The 21,762-nt window shown below is 38.3% G+C and overlaps 1 protein-coding gene and 1 long non-coding RNA gene across 25 annotated transcripts in view; one reads left to right on the top strand and one right to left on the bottom strand.

Annotated features, from left to right (window-relative positions):
• Positions 1 to 21,762, top strand: part of DLG2 (discs large MAGUK scaffold protein 2) — a 2,044,900-nt gene that overhangs the window by 1,354,053 nt on the left and 669,085 nt on the right. For all 24 annotated transcript variants that reach the window (XM_049713435.1, XM_049713436.1, XM_033431831.2 and 21 more), the window contains one exon: positions 8,748 to 8,798. In XM_049713435.1, coding sequence (XP_049569392.1) covers positions 8,748 to 8,798 — 51 coding nt within the window. The remainder of the gene's footprint in view (positions 1 to 8,747; positions 8,799 to 21,762) is intronic.
• LOC125965184 (uncharacterized) overlaps positions 1 to 21,762 on the bottom strand; it is a 1,042,439-nt gene that overhangs the window by 588,878 nt on the left and 431,799 nt on the right. The gene's annotated exons all lie outside the window — the stretch shown is intronic.

Raw genomic sequence — 21,762 nt, 5'->3', positions numbered from 1 at the left:
GATCATATGATTTTTATCCTTCATTTCGTTAATATGGTGTATCACATTGATTGATTTGCATATACTGAAGAATCCTTGCATTTCTGGGATAAACCCCACTTGATGGTGTATGATCCTTTTAATGTGCTGTTGGATTCTGTTTGCTAGTATTTTGTTGAGGATTTTTGCATCTATGTTTTTCAGTGATATTGGCCTGTAGTTTTCTTTCTTTGTGACATCCTTGTCTGGTTTTGGTATCAGGGTGATGGTGGTCTTGTAGAATGAGTTTGGGAGTGTTCCTCCCTCTGCTATATTTTGGAAGAGTTTGAGAAGGATAGGTGTTAGCTCTTCTCTAAATGTTTGATAGAAATCGCCTGTGAAGCCATCTGGTCCTGGGCTTTTGTTTGTTGGAAGATTATTAATCACAGTTTCAATTTCAGTGCGTGTGATTTGTCTGTTTATATTTTCTATTTCTTCCTGGTTCAGTCTCAGAAGGTGATGGCTTTCTAAGAATTTGTCCATTTCTTCCAGGTTGTCCATTTTATTGGCATATAGTTGCTTGTAGTAATCTCTCATGATACTTTATATTTCTGAAGTGTCAGTTGTTTATTCTCATTTTTCATTTCTAATTCTGTTTGTTTGAGTGTTCTCCCTTTTTTTCTTGATGAGTCTGGCTAGTGGTTTATCAATTTTGTTTATGTCTCAAAGAACCAGCTTTTAGTTTTATTGATGTTTGCTATGGTTTCCTTAATTTCTTTTTCATTTATTTCCGATCTGATCTTTATGATTTCTTTCCTTCTGCTAACTTTGGGGTTTTTTGTTCTTCTTTCTCTAATTGCTTTAGGTGTAAGGTTAGGTTGTTTATTTGAGATGTTTCTTGTTTCTTAAGGTAGGATTGTATTGCTATAAACTTCCCTCTTAGAACTGCTTTTGCTGCATCCCATAGGTTTTGGGTCATCGTGTTTTCATTGTCATTTATTTCTAGGTATTTTTTGATTTCCTCTTTGATTTCTTTAGTGATCTCTTGGTTACTTAGCAGGGTACTGTTTAACCTCCATGTGTTTGTGTTTTTTACAGTCTTTTTCCTCTAATTGATATCTAGTCTCGTAGTGTTGTGGTCAGAAAAGATACTTGATACAATTACAATTTTCTTAAATTTACCAAGCCTTGATTTGTGACCCAAGATATGATCTATCGTGGAGAATGTTCCATGAGCACTTGAGAAGAAAGTGTATTCTGTTTTTTTCGATGGAATGTCCTATAAATATCAGTTAAGTCCATCTTGTTGAATGTATCATTTAAAGCTTTTGTTTCCTTATTTATTTTCATTTTGGCTGCTCTGTCCATTGGTGAAAGTGGGGTGTTAAAGTCCCCTACTATTCTTGTGTTACTGTCAATTTCCCCTTTTATGTCTGTTAGCATTTGCCTTATGCATTGAGGTGCTCCTTTGTTGGGTGCATAAATATTTACCATTTTTATATCTTCTTCTTGGATTGATCCCTTGATCATTATGTAGTGTCCTTCTTTGTCTCTTGTAATAGTCTTTATTTTAAAGTCTATTTTATCTGATATGAGAATTGCTACTCCAGCTTTCTTTTCATTTCCATTTGTATGGAATACCTTTTTCCATCCTCTCACTTTCAGTCTGTATGTGTTCGCAGGTCTGAACTGGGTCTCTTGTAGATAGCATATGTATGGGTCTTGTTTTTGTATCCATTCAGCCAGTCTATGTCTTTTGGTGGGAGCATTTAATCCATTCACATTTAAGGTAATTATCGATATGTATGCTCCTATTACCATTTTCTTAATTGTTTTGGGTTTGTTTTTGTAGGTCTTTTCCTTCTCTTGTGTTTCCTGCCTAGAGAAGTTCCTTTAGCATTTGTTGTTAGGCTGATTTGGTGGTGCTGAATTCTTCTAACTTTTGCTTGTCTGTAAAGGTTTTAATTTCTCCATCAAATCTGAATGAGATCCTTGCTGGGTAGAGTAATCTTGGTTGTAGGCTTTCCCGTTTCATCACTTTAAATATGTCCTGCCACTCCCTTCTGGCCTGCAGAGCTTCTCCTGAAAGATTGGCTGTTAACCTTATGGGGATTCCCTTGTATGTTATTTGTTGTTTCTCCCGTGCTGCTTTTAATATTTTTTCTTTGTATTTAATTTTTGATAATTTGATTAATATGTGTCTTGGCATTTTTCTCCTTGGATTTATCCTGTATGGGACTCTCTGCACTTCCTGGACTTGATTGACTATTTCCTTTCCCATGTTAGGGAAGTTTTCAACTATAATCTCTTCAGATATTGTCTCAGACCCTTTCTTTTTCTCTTCTTCTTCTGGGCCCCCTATAATTCTGAAGTTGGTGCATTTAATGTTGTCACGGAAGTCTCTGAGACTGTCCTCAATTCTTTTCATTCTTTTTTCTTTATTCTGCTCTGCAGTAGTTATTTCCACTATTTTTTCTTCCAGGTCACCTATCCATTCTTCTGCCTCAGTTATTCTGCTACTGATTCCTTCTAGAGAATTTTTAATTTCATTTATTGTGTTGTTCATTTTTTGTTTGCTCGTTAGTTCTTCTAGGTCCCTGTTCAACGTTTCTTGTATTTTCTCCCTTCTGTTTCCAAGATTTTACATCATCTTTACTATCATTATTCTGAATTCTTTTTCAGGTAGACTGCCTATTTCCTCTTCATTTGTTTGGTTTGGTGGGTTTTTACCTTGCTCCTTCATCTGCTGCATATTTCTCTGTCTTCTCCTTTTGCTTAACTTACTGTGTTTGGGGTCTCCTTTTCACAGGCTGCAGGTTCGTAGTTCCTGTTGTTTTGGGTGTCTGCCTACAGTGGGTAAGGTTGGTTCAGTGGCTTTTGTAGGCTTCCTGATGGAGAGGACTGGTGCCTGTGTTCTGTGTTCTTGCCTTTCTGGTGGGCAGGGCTGAGTCTGGTGGTGTGTTTTGGGGTGTCTCGGAACTCATGATTTTAGGCAGCCTCTCTGCTAATGTGTGGGGTTGTGTTCCTGTCTTGCTAGTTGTTTGGCGTGATGTGTCCAGCACTGGAGCTTTCTGGCCATTGGGTGGAGCTGGGTCTTAGCGCTGAGACAGAGATCTCTGGGAGAGCTCTCCCTCATTGATATTATGTGGGGCTGGGAGGTCTCCGGTGTTCCAATGTCCTGAACTCAGCTTTCCCACCTCAGAGGCACAGGCCTGACACCCAGCCAGAGCACCAAGACCCTGTCAGCCCCACAGCTCAGAAGAAAATGGAGAAAAAGAGGAAAAAAAAAAAAACCTGATAAATAAATAAATAAATAATGAACATAAAATTTTTTTCTTAATTAGTAAAATAAAAATTATTTTAAAGTAATAAGAAAAAAAAGAGAGCAACTAAACCAATAAAGAAATCCACCTATGATAACAAGTGCTAAAAACTATACTAAGATAAACATAAAAATCAGAAACAATCAGTCACAGACAGCAAACCCCAAATCTGCAGTTGCTCCCAAGGTCCACCGCCTCAATTTTGGGTTGATTTGTTGTCTGTTCAGGTATTCCACAGATGCAGGGTACATCAAGTTGATTGTGGGGATTTAGTCCTCTGTTCCTGAGGCTGCTGGGAGAAATTTCCCTTTCTCTTCTTTGTTCACATAGCTCCCGGGGTTCAGCTTTGGTTTTGGCCCCGCCTCTTCGTGTAGGTCACCCTCAGGCATCTGTTCACGTGCAGACAGGACAGTGTTAAAGCAGCAGCTGATTAGGGGGCTCTTGCTCATTCAGGCCGGGGGGAGGGAGGGGTATGGTAGTTATAATTGGAATGCAGGGTAAGCCTGCGGCGGCAGAGGCTGGTGTGAGGTTGCAACAGGCTGAGGTGTCCGGTGTGTTCTCCCGGGGAAGTTGTCCCTTGATCACGGGACCCTGGCAATGGCGGGCTGCACAGGCCCCCTTTGGGATTTAGATAGTGACCTGTGCTTGCACACAGGGTTCTTGGTGGCTGCAGCAGCAGCGTTAGCATTTCATGCCCATCTCTGGGGTTCAAGCTGATAGACTCAGCTCATGCCTACTTCTGGAGCTCATTTAAGCAGTGCTCTTTCTTCTGTGGGCAGACAGGGAAGGCATCCCCTCTCCTCGCACAGCCCGAAACAATGGTCTCTTGCCTCTTAGGCAGGTCCAGACTTTTTCCTGGACTCCCTACCGGCTAGCTGTGGTGCACTAGCGCCCTTCAGGCTGTGTTCACACAGCCAACCCCAGTCCTCTCCCTGGGGTCTCACCTCCAAACCTGGAGCCTCAGCTCCCAGCCCCCGCCCACCCCAGTGGGTGAGCAGACAAGCCTCTCAGGCTGTTGAGTGTTGATCGGCACCGATCCTCTGTGCAGGAATCTCACTGCTTTGCCCTCTGCACCCCTGTTGCTGCACTCTCCTCCGTGGCTCTGAAGCTTCCCCTGCACCAACACCCTGTCTCCTCCAGTGAAGGGGCTTCCTAGTCTGTGGACACTTTTCCTCCTTCACAGCTCCCTCCCAGAGGTGCAGGTCCCATCCCTATTCTTTTGTCTCTGTTTTTTCTTTTTTCTTTTGCCCTACCCATGTACATGGGGACTTTTCTAGCCTTTTGGGAAGTCTGAGGTCTTCTGCAAGCGTTCGGTAGGTGTTCTGTAGGAGTTGTTCCACACGTAGTTGTATTTTTGATGTATTTGTGGGGAGGAAGGTGATCTCCACGTTTTACTCCTCTGCCGTCTTGAAGGTCCTCCCCCATTTTTTATTTTAAGACACTTGTCGCAGATATCTTTAAATATTGTTCACGTTCATCACTCTGCTTTATATGCTAAAGCCATAAGATTCAGAGATAAGTCTTATTTACTATATCATAATCACTTATAATAAAGGGCAGAATTAGTACATTATCTGTCATATTCTATACTACTAAGGAATCGAATATATATATACAACAAATAGTAAATAGATCTGTACAGATCTTGCATGTGGCAACAGTGGGGCTGTGGCTCGAGTCCACTTGTATATTTTGTGTATTGGATATCACACTTCTGTGAGGTTTTAATATGTTTGTGTTTGGTACCTCTTTAAGGACTGTATGTTTCTTGAGAATAGGGATAATGTCGTAAAATCTTTATTTTCTCACTACCTGTCACATCACTTGGCACACTATGCATGCTCAATACTTGTTCATTGGGTGGAATTGTGTTTAGTCCTAAGAAGCCAACACTTTGATATTCATGTTTTAGCATTTGTTTTCATCTGTGATATGGGAATGTATAAAAATCATCTTACATTTTAGTATGCTGTTAGTTTTAATGAAATTACAAATGTGGAAAAGAACAAAAGAAATCATTACTTAAGATTCCAGTTAAAGAGCATTAAAACATGGACTAGTTCACATGTGTTATTCATGAAAAACCTCTTTTCAGGACATAAAAGTAGGTCTCAAATCAAATTATATTATCACCCAGGCAGGTGGTACTCTAGCACTGAAGGGAAAAAAAAGAAAATCAGGGAAATTAACCTAAACACTGTCAGAGAGAGAAAAATATATGAAAAATATTCAAAGTTTATGAAATTAGAACCTTAAATACCAAGTTTGAATTTGAGTAAGTTATGCTCTTGTCTTAACTTCCGTACGAGGCCAGGAAGGCTACGTGCCCAGAACTGTGCAGGACAATGTGTGGCATCAATTTGATTTTCTAGCCACCATGGAAACCTACCAGCTGTCACTACATAACCATTAGGTTCAGAAAAATCAAGTATCTGAAGAAAAACATATTTCAAAACTGGGAAATCCCATCTACTTTAGTGACCCTCCATGTCTAAAATACTGCCAATCCTCTCACTTTTCCAGGTGGAGGGGAGACTGTCAGTGATGGTCAGAGCCAGATCTGAAATAATGAGAGCCCTCACCATGCCGCTGTACAGGCTCCAAACTATCAGGACCATAAAACATTGCCAGGGTACTTAAATATCACAGGAAGTGTTACTGCTCAAGAAAAAAAAAAAAAAAAAAAAAAAAATATATATATATATATATATATATATATATATATAATTGGCAGTATTTTTCAGGAAGAGAATCCTTTGTGAATTAAAAGGCATATATTGTCAAACTAATTGGGAGTAGAGTGAGGCCACTGAGACAAGTTCAAACAATAGACTGTAAACCACGCCCCCCCCAGCAGATGATGGGAGCCATTCACAACAGTTTTTCTTGGTGTTTCTGAATAAGAATACACGAAATTATGGCTAGGAGGGAATTACTGTTCATGCCTTTTGTCTCCTTACCACTCAGTAAGCAACCATTCTTCTAAGCAAATGTGAACAAAAAATATTTAAAGACTGTTGAATTGGTGTACTCCTCTGAAAAGTTAACTAAATTTTCACAAATGTCACAGCGTACTCTTATATACCTCTGTTTAGAATGGAGGTATTCTTAGTTCTTTCTATTTCATTCTTTTCCCCAAGGTCTTTGCCAAGGGACCTTGTAGGATTTCTTGTCTTAGAGGTCCTTAGGCAGAACACAGATCATGCTCTCCTAGTGACGAAACAATAAACACTAAAACCTCTTAAATGTCTTTCCTAAATTCCCACTCTGGCTCTTATTATTCCATGGTTTAAATGCTCCTCAATTAAAGGTTGAAATATTACTTCACCTATGCTAAAATCCTTTCACTTCTTTATAATTTCACTAAATCCTGTTGTAGTCATGGAATATTTTCTTTTAAAGGTAAGGTTACATCCTAACCTGGATGTCATCTTCCCCTCTTACAAAGAGATCCTGGATACTACTGAATTAGGCAAATGACATAATTTTCTTGGGTTGAAAACTAAAGACCCATGGAGTAAATGTAAGCCATCAATGGTTCACCTAGCTGACTGGGGAACTTCTGAATACAGATTAGGTTGCGTATAAATAATGCTTCTAGGATCTAAAAGTCAACATATATGATCATACAAATGTTCAGCAAAGATTTTGGTAGTCCCCAGCTATGCAATGTGTGTCACTAAAATATTCTTGTCTTTTAAGCACTTCCTAACAGAATTTTCACCTCTGATATTTATTATCTGAGGTTTGTTTTCTTCTCTTTGAAGTTGTCTTTTTCTCTGCAGTTTGCAACACTTTAATAACGTGAAGGGCTCCACTCTAGAGAAGCACTGAAGCAAAGAAGAGCTCCATGGAGCCACACTGCGAGAATTAAAACACATCACATTGACTCAGCCTTCCCCCTCTGCCTTCTCTCTGTCAACTAAAAAAAGTTGTGAATAAAAAGGATTAATATGGAAACACACATATACAGGGAGTTTTGAGTTTCCTTTTGTACTTTTACGTGTGAAGAACAAAAATATGTCTATAAAGTTGCTAAAGCTTAGTTCTAACATCATCAAGTTCTCTTCTCTGAGTCATTAAGTTGCTGAAGCCCAGAAAATCAAATTTGGTTTAGGGCTGTTTGATAATATAGTAACACAGTAAAATGTGATTCCCCAATTAGCTCATGTAATTAGAAAATCAAAAACATGCTCTAAGTGGCTGGTGGACACACATAAGTAAAGTCTATTGTCATTCTTTATTATTTGCTGATGATAGTGTTATGCCTTCAATTAATGATACCATATACAAATTCCTTATGGAAGAGAACCCACAAGCGTCTGTGTTTATAAATCAGATAAATAATTTAATTACTTAGTTCAGTCATTCATTCATTCACTTTTTTTCCCCTTCATCGTTTCTTTTTTGCCAGCCTCTATTAGGTAATGGGGCTATCTGATCCTTGCCTTCTATAGAGCTCTCAGTATGTAAGAACTATATTTAAATTCTTCTAAGGAAGGGACAGTAAACTGAAGGTAGAACATTACAAAAATTATGGCTTTTTGGTTGAAAATTAGATTTTTCTGGCTGATTTCTAAATGTGAATGATTTTGCCAAGACATATATAAGAAAAAAGTAACCGCCTATTCAAGAATTTTCTTGCTCAGAGGTTTTGTCTGGCTGAGAAGGGCTCTGATAGATAAAAGTGGGAATTGAATATTTGTTAGATTATTTTAAAGTAGCTCTTCATATATTCTGTATTCATGTCTGTTGAAATCTAAGGCATATGTTATATGTTGCCTGGCTATATTTAAAATGTTTCTCTCTGTAAGTTTAAATAAATTTAAGGGTTGGTTGGATGGTGAAAATGCTTTCTCACTAGGAATTTCAAACATGTCCTGGTTTGTTCTTTTCTCATTGCTACTGAAGGCATGGTTACATGGTCCAGGGCTTCCCAACAAATATAACAAGAGGATAGTGGGGATAAATTACCTGAGCTTGAACCAATAAAGAAAAGGCATTTCTTATCTGACATGGTCATTCTTAATGCTGTTTAACAGCCAGAAATGTCATATGGTTGTGCTGCCCTTGCCACTGATTTCTTAAGGTCATATTTTAGTGTCTATTCATGGAAAATTTTAAAGATATTAGGTAATTTTTTCCCCTTGTAACTGTAACATTGCCCCTAGTTGGTTTATTCTTTGTAAACTCAGAGTGCACATTTTGTATTGTTTCCTCTCCCCCAAACATCACAAAATTCTAAGGGATGCAATAAGCAATTTTTTTCTAGAGTCTCACTCACATTTTAGAATAGCTTGGATTATATTTCATTTGGATGAAAACATACAATCACAAACGTCAATAAAGTGCGGTTTATTCATAGCCAGGATGAAATTTAACCCCCTAATGTTATTTAAAATGCAGCTCTCTCCTCCTCAAAATGTATTTAATATGTCTCTCTATTTTTTTTTTTCCTATTTACAGGTCAATGGAACAGAAATTGAATATGAGTTTGAAGAAATTACACTGGAGAGGGTAAGTAAAAAACCCAATAATCCAAAACCCTAATCTTGCATTCCACATTCTGCATCCTAATGGGTTGTCTTGTGAAAATGTGCGATTGTGTCTTATACCCTGGAAATTTCTAACAGCACTCACAATGAGAATATTAATGAAATGCTTGCAGTGGAGGGCATGGAGACAAGCAGACCGAATCACCAGAATGTTCAGTATGTAAACTACATTGCCAGGATTTGGAGAAATGAATAGGAAAGACAAATATTCAGTGAGCTTGTATGATACTCTTTTCCTGTTGTTTTCATTATACATGTTTTTCTGTACATTTTAAGATATATTATAAAATATTATCATTTATGTGATATTAATACTATCTTCATAACTACCATTACCATGCATTTTTTAGTTTAAAAAAACAAGTGATGGATTTTAAAACCTCCCCCACAGAGAAAAACATAGCAACCCTGCAGAGCTCTGCCAGTGTGTTGTTAAGACCTTGGCATGGGTTTGACAAATTAGGGAAATTCTGTGTACCATAACCCTAATATATAAAGATATTTTACAGAAGAACAAAAGAAAGGCCAAAGACCGCCTAGAAAAAAAAAATGACTGAAAGGTATTAACAGGACATTCATCAAAAAAGAAAAGGCCAGTAACATCCAAAAACCTGCTCAACCTTATTATTAAACAAAGAAAACAATGGTACTAAACAGTTTTTGTCAACCCCACTGACAAAACATTTAAAAGAAATGTTAATGTTCACTGCCATTGAGTGGGCCTGGAATTGGAGTAGCCATGAAAGAGCAGTTTAGAAACATGGATCAAAAGCTTTAAAATGGACACTTTTTGACCCAAGAGTTATAGAAATACACAAGTCTACAAAGAATGTTCACATTGGTATTGTTTATAATAGTGAAGACTGAAAAAGCCAAGTATTTAATAATACATTATTATATGTCCACATAACAGAAAATTGAGTTATATTAATAGTATTTTAGAAAAATATTTAATTACAAGGATAGGCGGTCCAACCAGACTCTATTATTAAATTAAAAATCAAGTTTAAAAATGACATTTAAATATAATCCAATAAACACAAATAAAGCTATATATGAATAATACACATTCACAACTATTTACATAAAGCCTGGAAGAATATACACCAAAATGTTAGAAGTGTTTAACTCTTCTTAAGGATTTTTGGGTAGTTTTTAGTTACTTCTTTTTGTTTATATTTATTTCCTACACTTTCCATAATAAACATGTAATACACATACATTAAAAAATAAAAATGTAAGTATTTTTCCTAAGCTATCATTCAAGCATGAAGTCAGACTCTAGATCTACATTTACATGTATTTTTCCTTTTCAGTTTACTGATAATTCACTTTCCTGAGTCAGGGAATTTCTCACTTCCAGCGTAAATTTTATTGTGAGTGGCTTTAAAAGGAAATTTACATTAAAAGTTAAGAGTTTGACAGATGGGTTCTTTAAAACTTCCATTATGAACTTTGATAAAATTTTAAAGGCAGGTTAAATGGAGAAAAGTGAGGTTTGTGGAAAATTAGCTTCAATGAGAAAAGAGAAGACATTTCTCATTCTAAATTACTAATCTTCTCTCTGGAATTAGCTACATAACTTGTGGGATGCAGTGCAAAATGAAAACGTGAGGACCTTGTTTAAAAACTAGTAAGAATTAAAAGATGGCAACAGCAGGAGCCTTCCAAATGTAAGACCTTGTTCAACTACACAGATCTCATTCTTATGGGGCCAACCTCTCTGTCTCTGAACTAAAACGCCATTTAGTTACCCTGGCTTTACAGGTCAGAAATAGTTAGAAGCTAACATAGGTGTGAGGTAGAACATTCTCTAGGAGTCAGACAATTGTGGGTTCCAGTATGTGTTCTGATGCTTACTTGCTTCATGAGACAGCTTGCCGTCTCACTGCCTTTACTTCCTGCCCTAGGGTTCCTGACCACACTCTGAACCTTGTGGTGCCCATTAGCTGTACCCCCTCCAGGACCTCTGTGTCAAGCATCATCTTCTCAGAACACCACCTCCTCTCTGCCCTTAACATTTATTCTACTGCCCCCACTCCAAAAATTCTTCACCCCCATTGGGACCTCGAATTATTGATTTCACCATTTACCTCCTGTTTTCACCCTTCTTTATGCCCTCCCCTTCCTCCTCCCCTATAGCATATGTTTCCTGGTCCCATCACTGTAATTCTCCTTCTCGCACGCTCAACATTTTTTTTTCCTCTCTCTTTTTTTGTGTTCATCCAGCAAACTCTCAGCCCTTGTTAATCTACCCTGGTTAGACCTACACCTTCCTACTTACTCCATGCCAGCACCTGTGTAACTGAACATAGCGAGAGAAGCACCTAGTCATCTCACTTTAAATTTATAGCCATTGGTTTCAAATGAACGCTCAAAACACCCAAGCAATTCTTATACATTTCTTTAGAAGAATCACTTTCTCTTTCTCTGGGACAAAAGTCTCATATCTCATTTGCTTCCCTCAAATCTCAAACACTCCCTCCCTCATCCTCACTCTTAACTATTGATCTCTCTTCATATGGCCTTGAGAAAATCCAAGCAATCAAATGAAAACCGCCTTACTTTCCTACCACCAGGTCCACTAGTATGCTCTCCCCGTTACAATGAAAGAATTTTCCCTGCTGCTTTCCAAGGCCAGCTCTTCACCTGTGACCTGGTCTTCATAACCTCTTATCCATTTAAGGACTTTGCTTCTGGAGTTTTCTCCTCTCTCTCCTGCAATATCAGTTTCTCTCTTGCTTTTTCCCAGATAAATTTAATTTAGACATGATGTAATATCTCTTATCTTAAAGAAAAAGTATGTCCCTTGACCCAGTGTTCCCCACCCCCATTATTGCCTCATTACTCTATTTTGCTTAACCAGAAATCTAGGGAAATTGTCTATTTGCATCAACTCCACTTTAGTACCTCCTTTTCTTATTTTAACCTATTTCATGTTTTCATCCTCACAGTAGTCCTAAAACAGTCCCTGTCAAAGTCACAGCAGGTTCCATCTTGCTAAATACAAGCATCAGTTCTCAGTCCTAACTGACTTCTCAGTAGCATTTGATGCAGCTGTCATTGCCTCCTTCCTCAAAGATGTTAATTTCTTAGCTTCCAGAACAAAACACTCTCCTGTTTATTTACCATGTCTTCAGTGCCCTTTCTCAGTCTCCTCACCAGCTCTTCCTCTAATTGTTGGAACACTCCAGAAACCCAGTGCACAGACCTCTTCGTAATCTCTCCTCATTCCCTTGGTGACTTCATCCAGACCCATGGCTTTAAATACCAACTATCAACTTCAGATTCCCAAATCTGAAGTCATGACCTCTTTCTCACATTCCAAATGTGTACAGCTAGCTGTCCAGCTGGCATCTCTCCTGAACATTAAGAAGATCTTCTAAACTTGATATATTCCTAACGGAATTCATGATTTCCCTGCACTCACTATCCTTAGGGCCAAAACTGCTTCTACCCTAATATTCATCATCTTAACTAATTGGCTCTATTATTTTCCTTGTAATTCAGGCCCCCCAAAACAATAATAATATCTAAGAGTCTTGTATAATTACTCTTTTCCCTCCGTATCCAGAACAAGTCCTACTGGTGCTACCGTAAAAATATATTTCAAAATCAGTTGCATCTTACCACCTGCTCTGCTGAATCCTGGTCCAAGTCAATATCATCCCATGCCTGAACCACTGCAATAACCTCTACTTTTGCTCATTCTTCTCCACAAAGTAGCCAGAGTAACCTTTTTCAAAATATAAACCAGATCCTACCCCTTTCATTCCTAAAACCCTCCGAGAGGTGATAATTACACTCATTATCATCACCTACAAGGCTTTATACAATCTGACCTCTGCTTCTGTCTCCAATATTATGCCCTAACCATCAACATCTAGAACATTTCACTTCAGCCATACTGACTTTCTCATCAGTCCTCAAATGCCAAGCTTTTCTCAACTCGAGGCCTTTATATATGGTACTCTATATGCCTGGGAAAGTCTCCTGTCAGCTCTTTATAAGGTTTGCTCATTTCATCGTTTAAATGTCAACTCAAATGTCTCCTTCTCAGAAAAAATGTTTCCTTTGTACCCCATTTAAAGTAGTGCCAGCTTCCCTATCACACTTTTTTCCTTTCCATAGCTTTATTCTTTTATAATTATACTTACTAATATCTGAAATTTATAGTACTTATTATTGTTTACTTTGTTAACATCTATGCCCCCCCAAATGTATACTATATATAAATATATAGTCAACTCTATATCCAATTTGCCTAGAACAGTATCTGGAATGTAGTATGCATTCGGTGACTATTTGGTGGATGATTGGATTATGCCTGTGCTCTGCCTCTAAGTACAGTGAAGTAGAGACACATGGCCTATGTTTGACTCCTGTCTCTATCACTTGCTGGTCAAGTTACTGTGAGTTGAATACTTAACCTTTCTGTGCCTCAGTTTCTACATCTGAAAATGAGGCTAAGGTATTTGTAATCACCTCCCAGGACTCTTGTGAGTATTCCATGCGTTAAGATAAAGGTTTAGAATAGCATGCGTCATAATTATTCTTAACATTTCCGTTATATGCTAATGTGGTAGTTCTCACAAGTGTTATTTATCAGGATCAATGTGGAGCTTAAAACCTAGCTTCCCAGTGTCAGTGAACAATTTACGTTAATCTAACAAGAACTCCTTTCATACCAGCTTTCCCTTTTTTTTTCCTTTTTTCTTCCCCAGTTACTTGGTTAGATGTCAGACATCCAATGATGAAGTTATGGTCTTTGCTATATGTGTTTGCAGCTTACACGTTTTCTACATTCCATCTCCATAACATTTAATTTAGTAATAAACTAACCCCCTTTAGTAACATCCCTGTGAGGTGGATATTGCTAACTTCATTTAACACATTAGGACACTCATAAGTTAAATGAGTTTAAATTAAACTCAGAAATTAACTCACTTGTCAAAAGTCACAATGTTAGTAAAAATGGAAGTAGGATTCAGCCCCATACCCAACAGACATGAAAACCTAAGCTCATTGCCACTAAGTTAAACTGCACCAAATTAAGCTCAAGTGTTTTTTCTCCAAGAAACTTTTCTTGACTTCCCCTCTTAGGAAAGGTGCCCCTTCATAAATTAACACAAGGAGAGAATTTCTCACACTAAGTGATGAATAAAATGTCTTTCCACTGATCTGTGAGTTCTCTGATGGAAGGAATTTTATTCTAGTGTTCTTTATATTACTATGATGATATAAAAAGAAAAGGGAAAGCCACTGGACAATTTGAGGACAAGCTGATGACTCCTCTCCTAGAGCATCACTGGTCAATGCATTGACCACTTGCCACACATGGTGAATCCCACACATGTCTTCTGTACATTTAGGTGTTGAACACTTTCTGAACAAGGGCATTGGGCACAGTCCTTGTTTCATAAAATGTCACCACCTGGGGGAGGACACAGGGAAGTAACTAGGCAGAAACCATAAAGAAGAAAAGAATGCTGTGGCTACCTGGCCCAGAATGGAGTACGCCCCTGAGGCATTATACCTGAGCTTGGGTTAAGAAAGGTGAGAGGAAGCTAGCCATGGAGAAGGGAGTAGAAGAAGAGGGCCTCTCAGGAAATGCCAAGTGCAAATGTTCAAGGGTCCATGGAAGAGTAACATGCTGAAGGAACTGCAAGTAGTTCAAGATGACTGACTGCATTTCAAGGTATGAAGTAGGACTCGGAGAGAGAGAGACCAGGCTGGAGAGATGGAGAGGACTTGGAATATAGGTGCCTTGGATAACATTTAAACTTAAATTTTAAATTTTATCTTGAAGGCAGTAGAGAGCCTTTGGAGAATTTTAAGCAGAAAAAGTGACATAATCATACTTGTGGTTTCAAAAGATCACTTTAGCTGCAATATTGGGTGTACATTTCATGGGATTCAGGAGATGATGCAGGTATGCCATTTAAGACATATAATTAATGGCTAAATTCTGTCAATGGTGATGAAAGAGGAGATGATTCAAAATATGTTAAGAATGTTAGAAGAACAGATTCTGATGTTTTGTAGGATGGGAAAATGCTAGAGAGAGCAAGGAACTCAAAGATGCCTAGACAGTAATCCAAGAAATTCATTAACACAATCTGGGCCTCTCAGCGATGGACACCTGTGATATTTCAAGCCTTTCTGACACCCTCAGCTCTTGTGACATTAATAAAGGTAGCTGAGTATAAAGTTCATGCCTCTGAGTGACTTATCCATTATCCATATATGAAGTTAATAGGTTACGTACCCCTAACATGATTTGTATCAAGAGAAGCTAGTTGACCCAGCATGGATAATAGATTCATCATGCCTTCATAACCCTGACCAGCATGCATGTCTACAATTTAGCAGAGATGTTGAAGTGACTATCTGACCATCTGCCAACCCCTACCCCCAGCCTCTAAAAAAAAAAGAACATTTGCAGTGCTTTCCTGACAGCTGCACAATTTATGACCATGTGACACTATACGAATGTTCTGTCTGACAAGTCAGGGATATTCTTTTGCAATTTAAAAAAAAAATCAAAGAGCTGAGCCATCTTCCCAAATATAAATCATTGACTTTTGTTACTTATTATTTGACCCGTGATAAACAGATTTATAGGGTAGAGAAAAGTGACTGATTTATTGCACCCTGCAAATTCCTGCAGGTGAACCGAGTTTGGGGTATAAGGTGGGTAACGTGGGAATTTTTTAAACAGTATTTGTGAACCGCAGGTAAGAAGTGACCCATTAAAGTTGTCTACTGATGGACTTTCCAGACTCATCCAGGTAGCAAATTAGTTAGAAATTCATTGGCTGTCTGAATCACTTAGGCCAAATTTATTTATCTCACACTATTGAGTTTTCATGAAGATGAAAATTCCTAAATTCAAATGGAATTAAGGGTCTATTGCTTCAAGTAATGTAGAGGCTTTAGGGTTTCTAAATGTCTGGGTTTTTTCTGGGTCTCTTTAGCTATTTCAAATTAGTAGTAACAGGAACAACAAGCCAGAGTCCTGAAGATATTTGAGGGGGTTTCATATAGTCAGCTATAGCACAGTCTTATTCTACTTTAGTCAAATAATTTTTAATGCTAGATAATTTTCTTAAATTGTATGTATTTCCAATTATCAGTGTATATTTTAGTGTGTTTGAAATATATGCACACATATGTCTATTTAAGGACATAGATACCATCCAAACCTAAGTGTGTATGTAGATATAAAAACATTTAATATGTATGAATTTTGATCAAAGTTTTATTGGCTTTGTGGAAGGTATTGCAAGATTTGTAGAACAAAAGTAGATTCACATAAGCAGTAAAAAGCAGCACAGTGTTTGAACTCAGACCTTATTTTGAATCCAGAATCAGACACTTTCTATGTGACCTTGAACAAGGGACAGCCTGTGAAGCCTCAGTTTTCTTCATGATGAATGCGACACTGATATCTATTTTATTACAGCATTGCTGTGAAAAATAGAAATAACATGTAAAATGCCTAAAATAGTTCATAGAACGGCATAGATTCTCAGTATTATTAGTTTTTATAAAGTGAATACTCACACCTTTATCTAAGCCTCATTATTTTTAAAGATGTCACTGTTGGTATAACTTCAGGCTATGATTCTAGGGCTAAGTCAAGTGGCAAATGTATGCTTTTCTTTCGTGTGGACGTGTGTGTGTGTGTGTGTGTGTGTGTGAGAGAGAGAGAGAGAGAGAGAGAGACTGTATTTATGGTAAATGATAAGCTTCTTAAGTAATCTCCAAAATGTATGTGTGCCCAATTATCAATGTGTTTTTTAAGCATGTTAAGTATATAAAAGGAGTCTGCCCTGAGTTTGCAGCCATAGCTTCCTCTAGAATAACCCCACACTATTCGTAGCTCTAGCTTCCCTTCTTTGTTAGCTCACAAAAATTTAGTTCCCAGCTAGACAAGCAGTCACAGTGTTTTCTTTTGTTTTCAATAGCTTCAGGCTATGATATTTGCTTCAGATGCTCTAATACCTCCTTAAAATATTTTGTAGAGATATAGTGAGCCACTCTTCTTTTTGTTTGCACAGTACAACTTGCAAGAAGAACATCCTCCTTTGGGGGAACTGCTCCTTGCCCCGTTCCAACCACATCATTCCGGGACCACCTGCCAGTTACAGTACCCATGGTCATACAGTTGATTGGTCTAGTGCTACTTATTGGAATTACCAGGCAAGCTAGTAAAAACTTAATAGAGATACCTGAGCCGTGCCCTAGACCACATAAATCAGAGCCTCAGGAGTGTGGAACATGAGAAATCTTGACTTTTAAAACTTTTCTTAGGGATTTGATGTACAGTTTACAGACTGATGCCTGAGCCAAACTGAGCCAATAAGAGTGCTCCTCAGGATTTTTCACCCTGGAGTTTGGGGGATGAGAGGTGCTGCATTCCACCTGGGCAGTATAGCTGTGAGATGTGAGGTGTAAGAGTGGCTGCCTTATGAATTTCCTGCCTCGTGGAGTAAGCTCATCTAAGAAAATGAGGCTTCCTGCTGAGAGAGCCAGAGACAGAAGATAACAAAGAGGGAGAGAAAGAGAGAGAAAGAACTGGCAGCATCCAGTTTCTACGTTATATCTGTCCTAAAGACCCAACCAGACAGCCACTCTGTTTCCAGTGGCTAGATGAGCCCTTCCCTTAAATTCTTCTTAGCCAGACTAGTTCAAATCCATCATCCATAACTTGCCAACAAGTGGACTTATACAAATGTACCTTGGTGTTGTATTTTAGTTATCACTGTGTGGAAGTTGTTGAATAGGTCCTGCCCTAGGCTCATGCTGCCATAGCCTGTCCTCAAAATAAATGCCACCTTGCCTAGATGTATCTTCTCTAAATTCTAATTGGGCCTCTTACCGCTGAGGTAAGTTCATAAAGCAAAGCTCTCCGGCAGAGAATGTTTTTGGCAGGTTGCAATAAACCTTAATACCCCAAAGCTTACACATACCATCCCCTTTAATGTAACCCATTACTGTGTTTCAACTCCCAGAATTAAAGAACAATTTTTAAAAAGTGGCAAGTAAACAGAATGCCTAGTGACAGGTCTATGAACTTAGGTCTCTACCGTCTAGAAACTTTTCTGGTTTGGAAACTAGCAAGTTTTTGTACATGTTTGCAGTGTTAACCATTGGCCTCAGATTTCAGAAAAAAATTGACTGTTAGAAATATGATTTACAGACATTTGGGTGGGTCATTAATCTAACTTTTCTTTAGATGTAAGCATCAAAGTCTCAGGATTGAAGATCACCTGGTAAACATACCTCAAAGGCCTGATATAGATGAATTGGCACAAAATGCATTTAGCTGAAATTCAGCTGCTGTCTCCAGCCTTCTCCATTTTCTTTATACCTCCCAACTGATTTATCGCCCTTCTTTAACCCCACACACTGTCACTAGAGTATTAACAAGTGCTCTCTCCAGTTCCTTAGTGTGAGCCTTAGTGCCCACACATCATCTAAACTGACCAGTATATTTTCTTCTGCAAGCCACTTGTTATACTATCACCCCTATCTTTTTTCAACATGGCTCTTGATTATTACAAGCACATCTGATGCTAGTATAATGGTACTTCTAAAACTAACAGCTTTAAGATGAAATCTACAATGGAAAGACTTGCACGGAAATGGCAAAGCTCCATTGTTCCCAATTGAGTTTTCTAATCAGAGTAGATCTATTTTCCTGACTTGTATCAACGAGGTGTGGATAGTGAAGGAGGTTTGGCAAGGAAAGCTCTAACTCAGGGATGCCCTGAGACTTCAGAATCCTGATGGAGGTACTAGATCCTGAGACTACTGGAAAGCAAAGACCCAAGAGGCAGTACAGGACGGGGGCCCAGCAATCACACCTGAGTCACTAAACGCTAGATCTTGAGAGCCGAAAAGCTGGGGATTTTATTACTTGCAACTGAACAAACTCTGAGTGATCTAGCTCTATTTTTCTGTAGGTCAACTATCAGGCTAGTAGCAAATATAAACTGAGTCACTCTTAGTGCTTTTTTTCTCAAACACTTCAACCCCTTCCGGAATTATCCCATAGTTCTATGGCCTTATACAGTGACAAGACAACCTACACATTGTTTGGCCATGTTTCCTCAGAGGTGACTGCTGCAACACCCATAGTTCCTGTCTGAGTTGTCCCTTTCAGTCTGTCAGTTTCTGCTACACCTTTCCAGTATAGTAGACATTTGTCAGTTATCTACCCATTTCATTCTTTTCACCCCTTCCCTTTTGCTAACTGTGCCCGGATTTTAGTTCAGATGTCTGCCTTCTCCCACACAACCCATGTACTGTGATGGAAGCTAAAGTGACTCTGAACTCAAGGGGTAGGTCCTTATTGATTTAAGCCAATGAGCACTGATAGAGGCCCTTAGCCTCCATCAGTGGTGACTATGCAACCTAATCCAGTACAATCACAGTGAATTCTGTGACTCTTGCTTAGAATTCTGAGACAGAAACCCACTCTTCTCCACGGTCATGAAGTGATGGAGCCTATAGCTCAGGTAGTAGCTTGGAGCCATTTTATGACCAGAAGAGGATTCCAGCTTTAGAATGAAGTACCATTTTAGATGGCAGAGTAGGTAAACGGGGTAGAAAACAGTCTTGGTGACATCTTGAGACCATGAAGCAAACCATCTCTGAAGCACTCCTTCTGAATTTTTGTTAATCTCCTTTATTGTGTTAGCTGGTTTAAATTGTGAGTCTTGTTACTTGCAACTAAACAAATCCTAAATTATATAAATGGGTCATGAGACTCTTTAGCAAACTGTTTAGGGCCCCATCTTCTTAGACATGCCTCAAAATCATTTATCTTTGAAAATTATTCTTTCTCCCTTCTTATTCCAGTTCAGTGAATCTGTCCCCACCCTGCCCCCCTCCCCATTGGGGAAGCCTCATGCTAATTCCCTCTGCAGAGGACTCCTCTCCCCCCTTTTACTTCCTCCAAAAACCCTTTAATTTCTTCAAAGGGCTTAGGTTTTTGGAAACAAAAGCAGGGAGATCTTTGCAGGCTGCTTCTGATTTCAACTCCCTCTTACCTCCCCCTACAATGAATAACTGCTTTAATGGGGAGAAAGGAAAAGGAAAAATACAGGGAGAAGAAAAAAAGCACTAGTATCTCAAAATAGAGATACATAGTAGGAAAACTGAAAGTTATTTCAAGCATTTGAGAAATGACTAGAACTAGTTGATTTAAAAGCTTATATTTTATCTACTTAGCTTGATGCATTTTTATACTTTCAAATCATCTATCCTTTGGAGAAACAAGATGTACATAATATGAAAATTTTCATAGACACCAGAACCTCTAAGATGTATTACCTAGTTTTATAGTTTGAAAATGTTTGGTCTGTATAGACTCAGCATAAATTAAACAAAGCACATTTAGTCATTGAGAAGAATGTCACCTTGCATTTAATTCAGGATCACCAACTAGGTTCTATTCCTATTATTGCTCTTCACACCCTTACTAGTTTTGCCTGAGAAGCTCTTACTCAAAACCCAGCTTATGTGTTACCTCCTCTGAAAAGTGTTGTCACGTTCCCCAGTCAGAGTTAGCTTATCCATCCTTTTCATCACCTCAGGGCTTTCTCATCGTCCCCTGTGTTCATATCCTGTCTACCTTTTATATAAATTTTGAGGCCCTTAGAAGCTAAAATCCTTTTAATTTGGCATTTTACATCTGGCTGTTTTTAATCACTAGAATAACAAAGTATATCACTAACAGAATCACTAGAAGAATATTTAAGTCTTTTGACAAGATGTAGAGATTTGATTCTCATCCTGATTGTGTGTGTATACACATACATATATATATATATATATACACATGCACATACATGTATAAATTTTATGTACATTTTGTGATATATACATTTCTTTCACGTATTTGTATTTACATGTGTTTGTAGATGGATGGATGGATAGACAGATAGACAGATAGATAGACAGACAGATAGGATCTTCTTTTAAGCCAGAGCCGATGTTCATGCTCTTACTAATGCTGGTGCCACACTAAGTGTATCAACATCATTTATTGAAATTTTAGCTTTGTATGTTACGTACTCTTCTTTGGTTATCTCAAATCTTAGCAATTAGTCTATTACATAAGTTGTAGGGCCTCTCTTTTACAGAGAAGCACACTGTAGGTCAACGAAGTTAAGGCATGTGTCCATGGTCACAAAGCTAGTATACAGCAGAGCTGGTTGGTTGGTCTTCAGTCACTATGAGGCGCCGTTAGTAAGCATGAAAAATATGGAAGACTTTTTGGAGTAAAATATTCTCAGACCAGCCGTGATATATTCAGATTACCTTTAAGGTTTATACATCTATCGAAAGGAAACACTAAGCCGAATGGCAAAATGGCTTAGGCTAGCATCGGAAGGCTGAAAGCAGCTTCTAGCAAAAGACAAAGACAGTCCTAGGTGGATGGAGATGCCTTTATTTCTCTGTAGGATTATTTCTTAATGTTTGAGAAATAAGCCACACCCATCTCCCCCGATTTACTTAAACTTTTACTCAAAGCTCAGTAATGCTACCCTAACTTGGGAAAAACAGCAACAAAAATGATACCACCTCTTGCAAATTTAGCACTCTTCTGCTTCAAGAAATCCAATTCAAGCAGCGTTCCAATTGTGCTTTTAAAACTTTCCTCTTGAAAATATATCCCGGTTTTACGAAGCTAAAATTGGTGAGGTTGGTAGTTCTACTATGCATACAGTATTATTATTTCATTCAATTGATATGCACATTCTGATACATCTCATACTTTAAGATTACTTCATTATTCCCAATGTTTTTTTCAGATGTGTCTTTTCATCCTTCAAACTACCCTGTGAATTAGGAAAAGAAAACTTGCCGCTCCTCATTTTGCAAATGAGGATGCGAAGGCTCAGAAAATGTTG

This window comes from Orcinus orca, chromosome 8 (assembly GCF_937001465.1).
Source record: "Orcinus orca chromosome 8, mOrcOrc1.1, whole genome shotgun sequence".
NCBI classification, from domain to species: domain Eukaryota; kingdom Metazoa; phylum Chordata; class Mammalia; order Artiodactyla; family Delphinidae; genus Orcinus; species Orcinus orca.
This window is presented reverse-complemented; position numbering and strand designations above follow the sequence as displayed.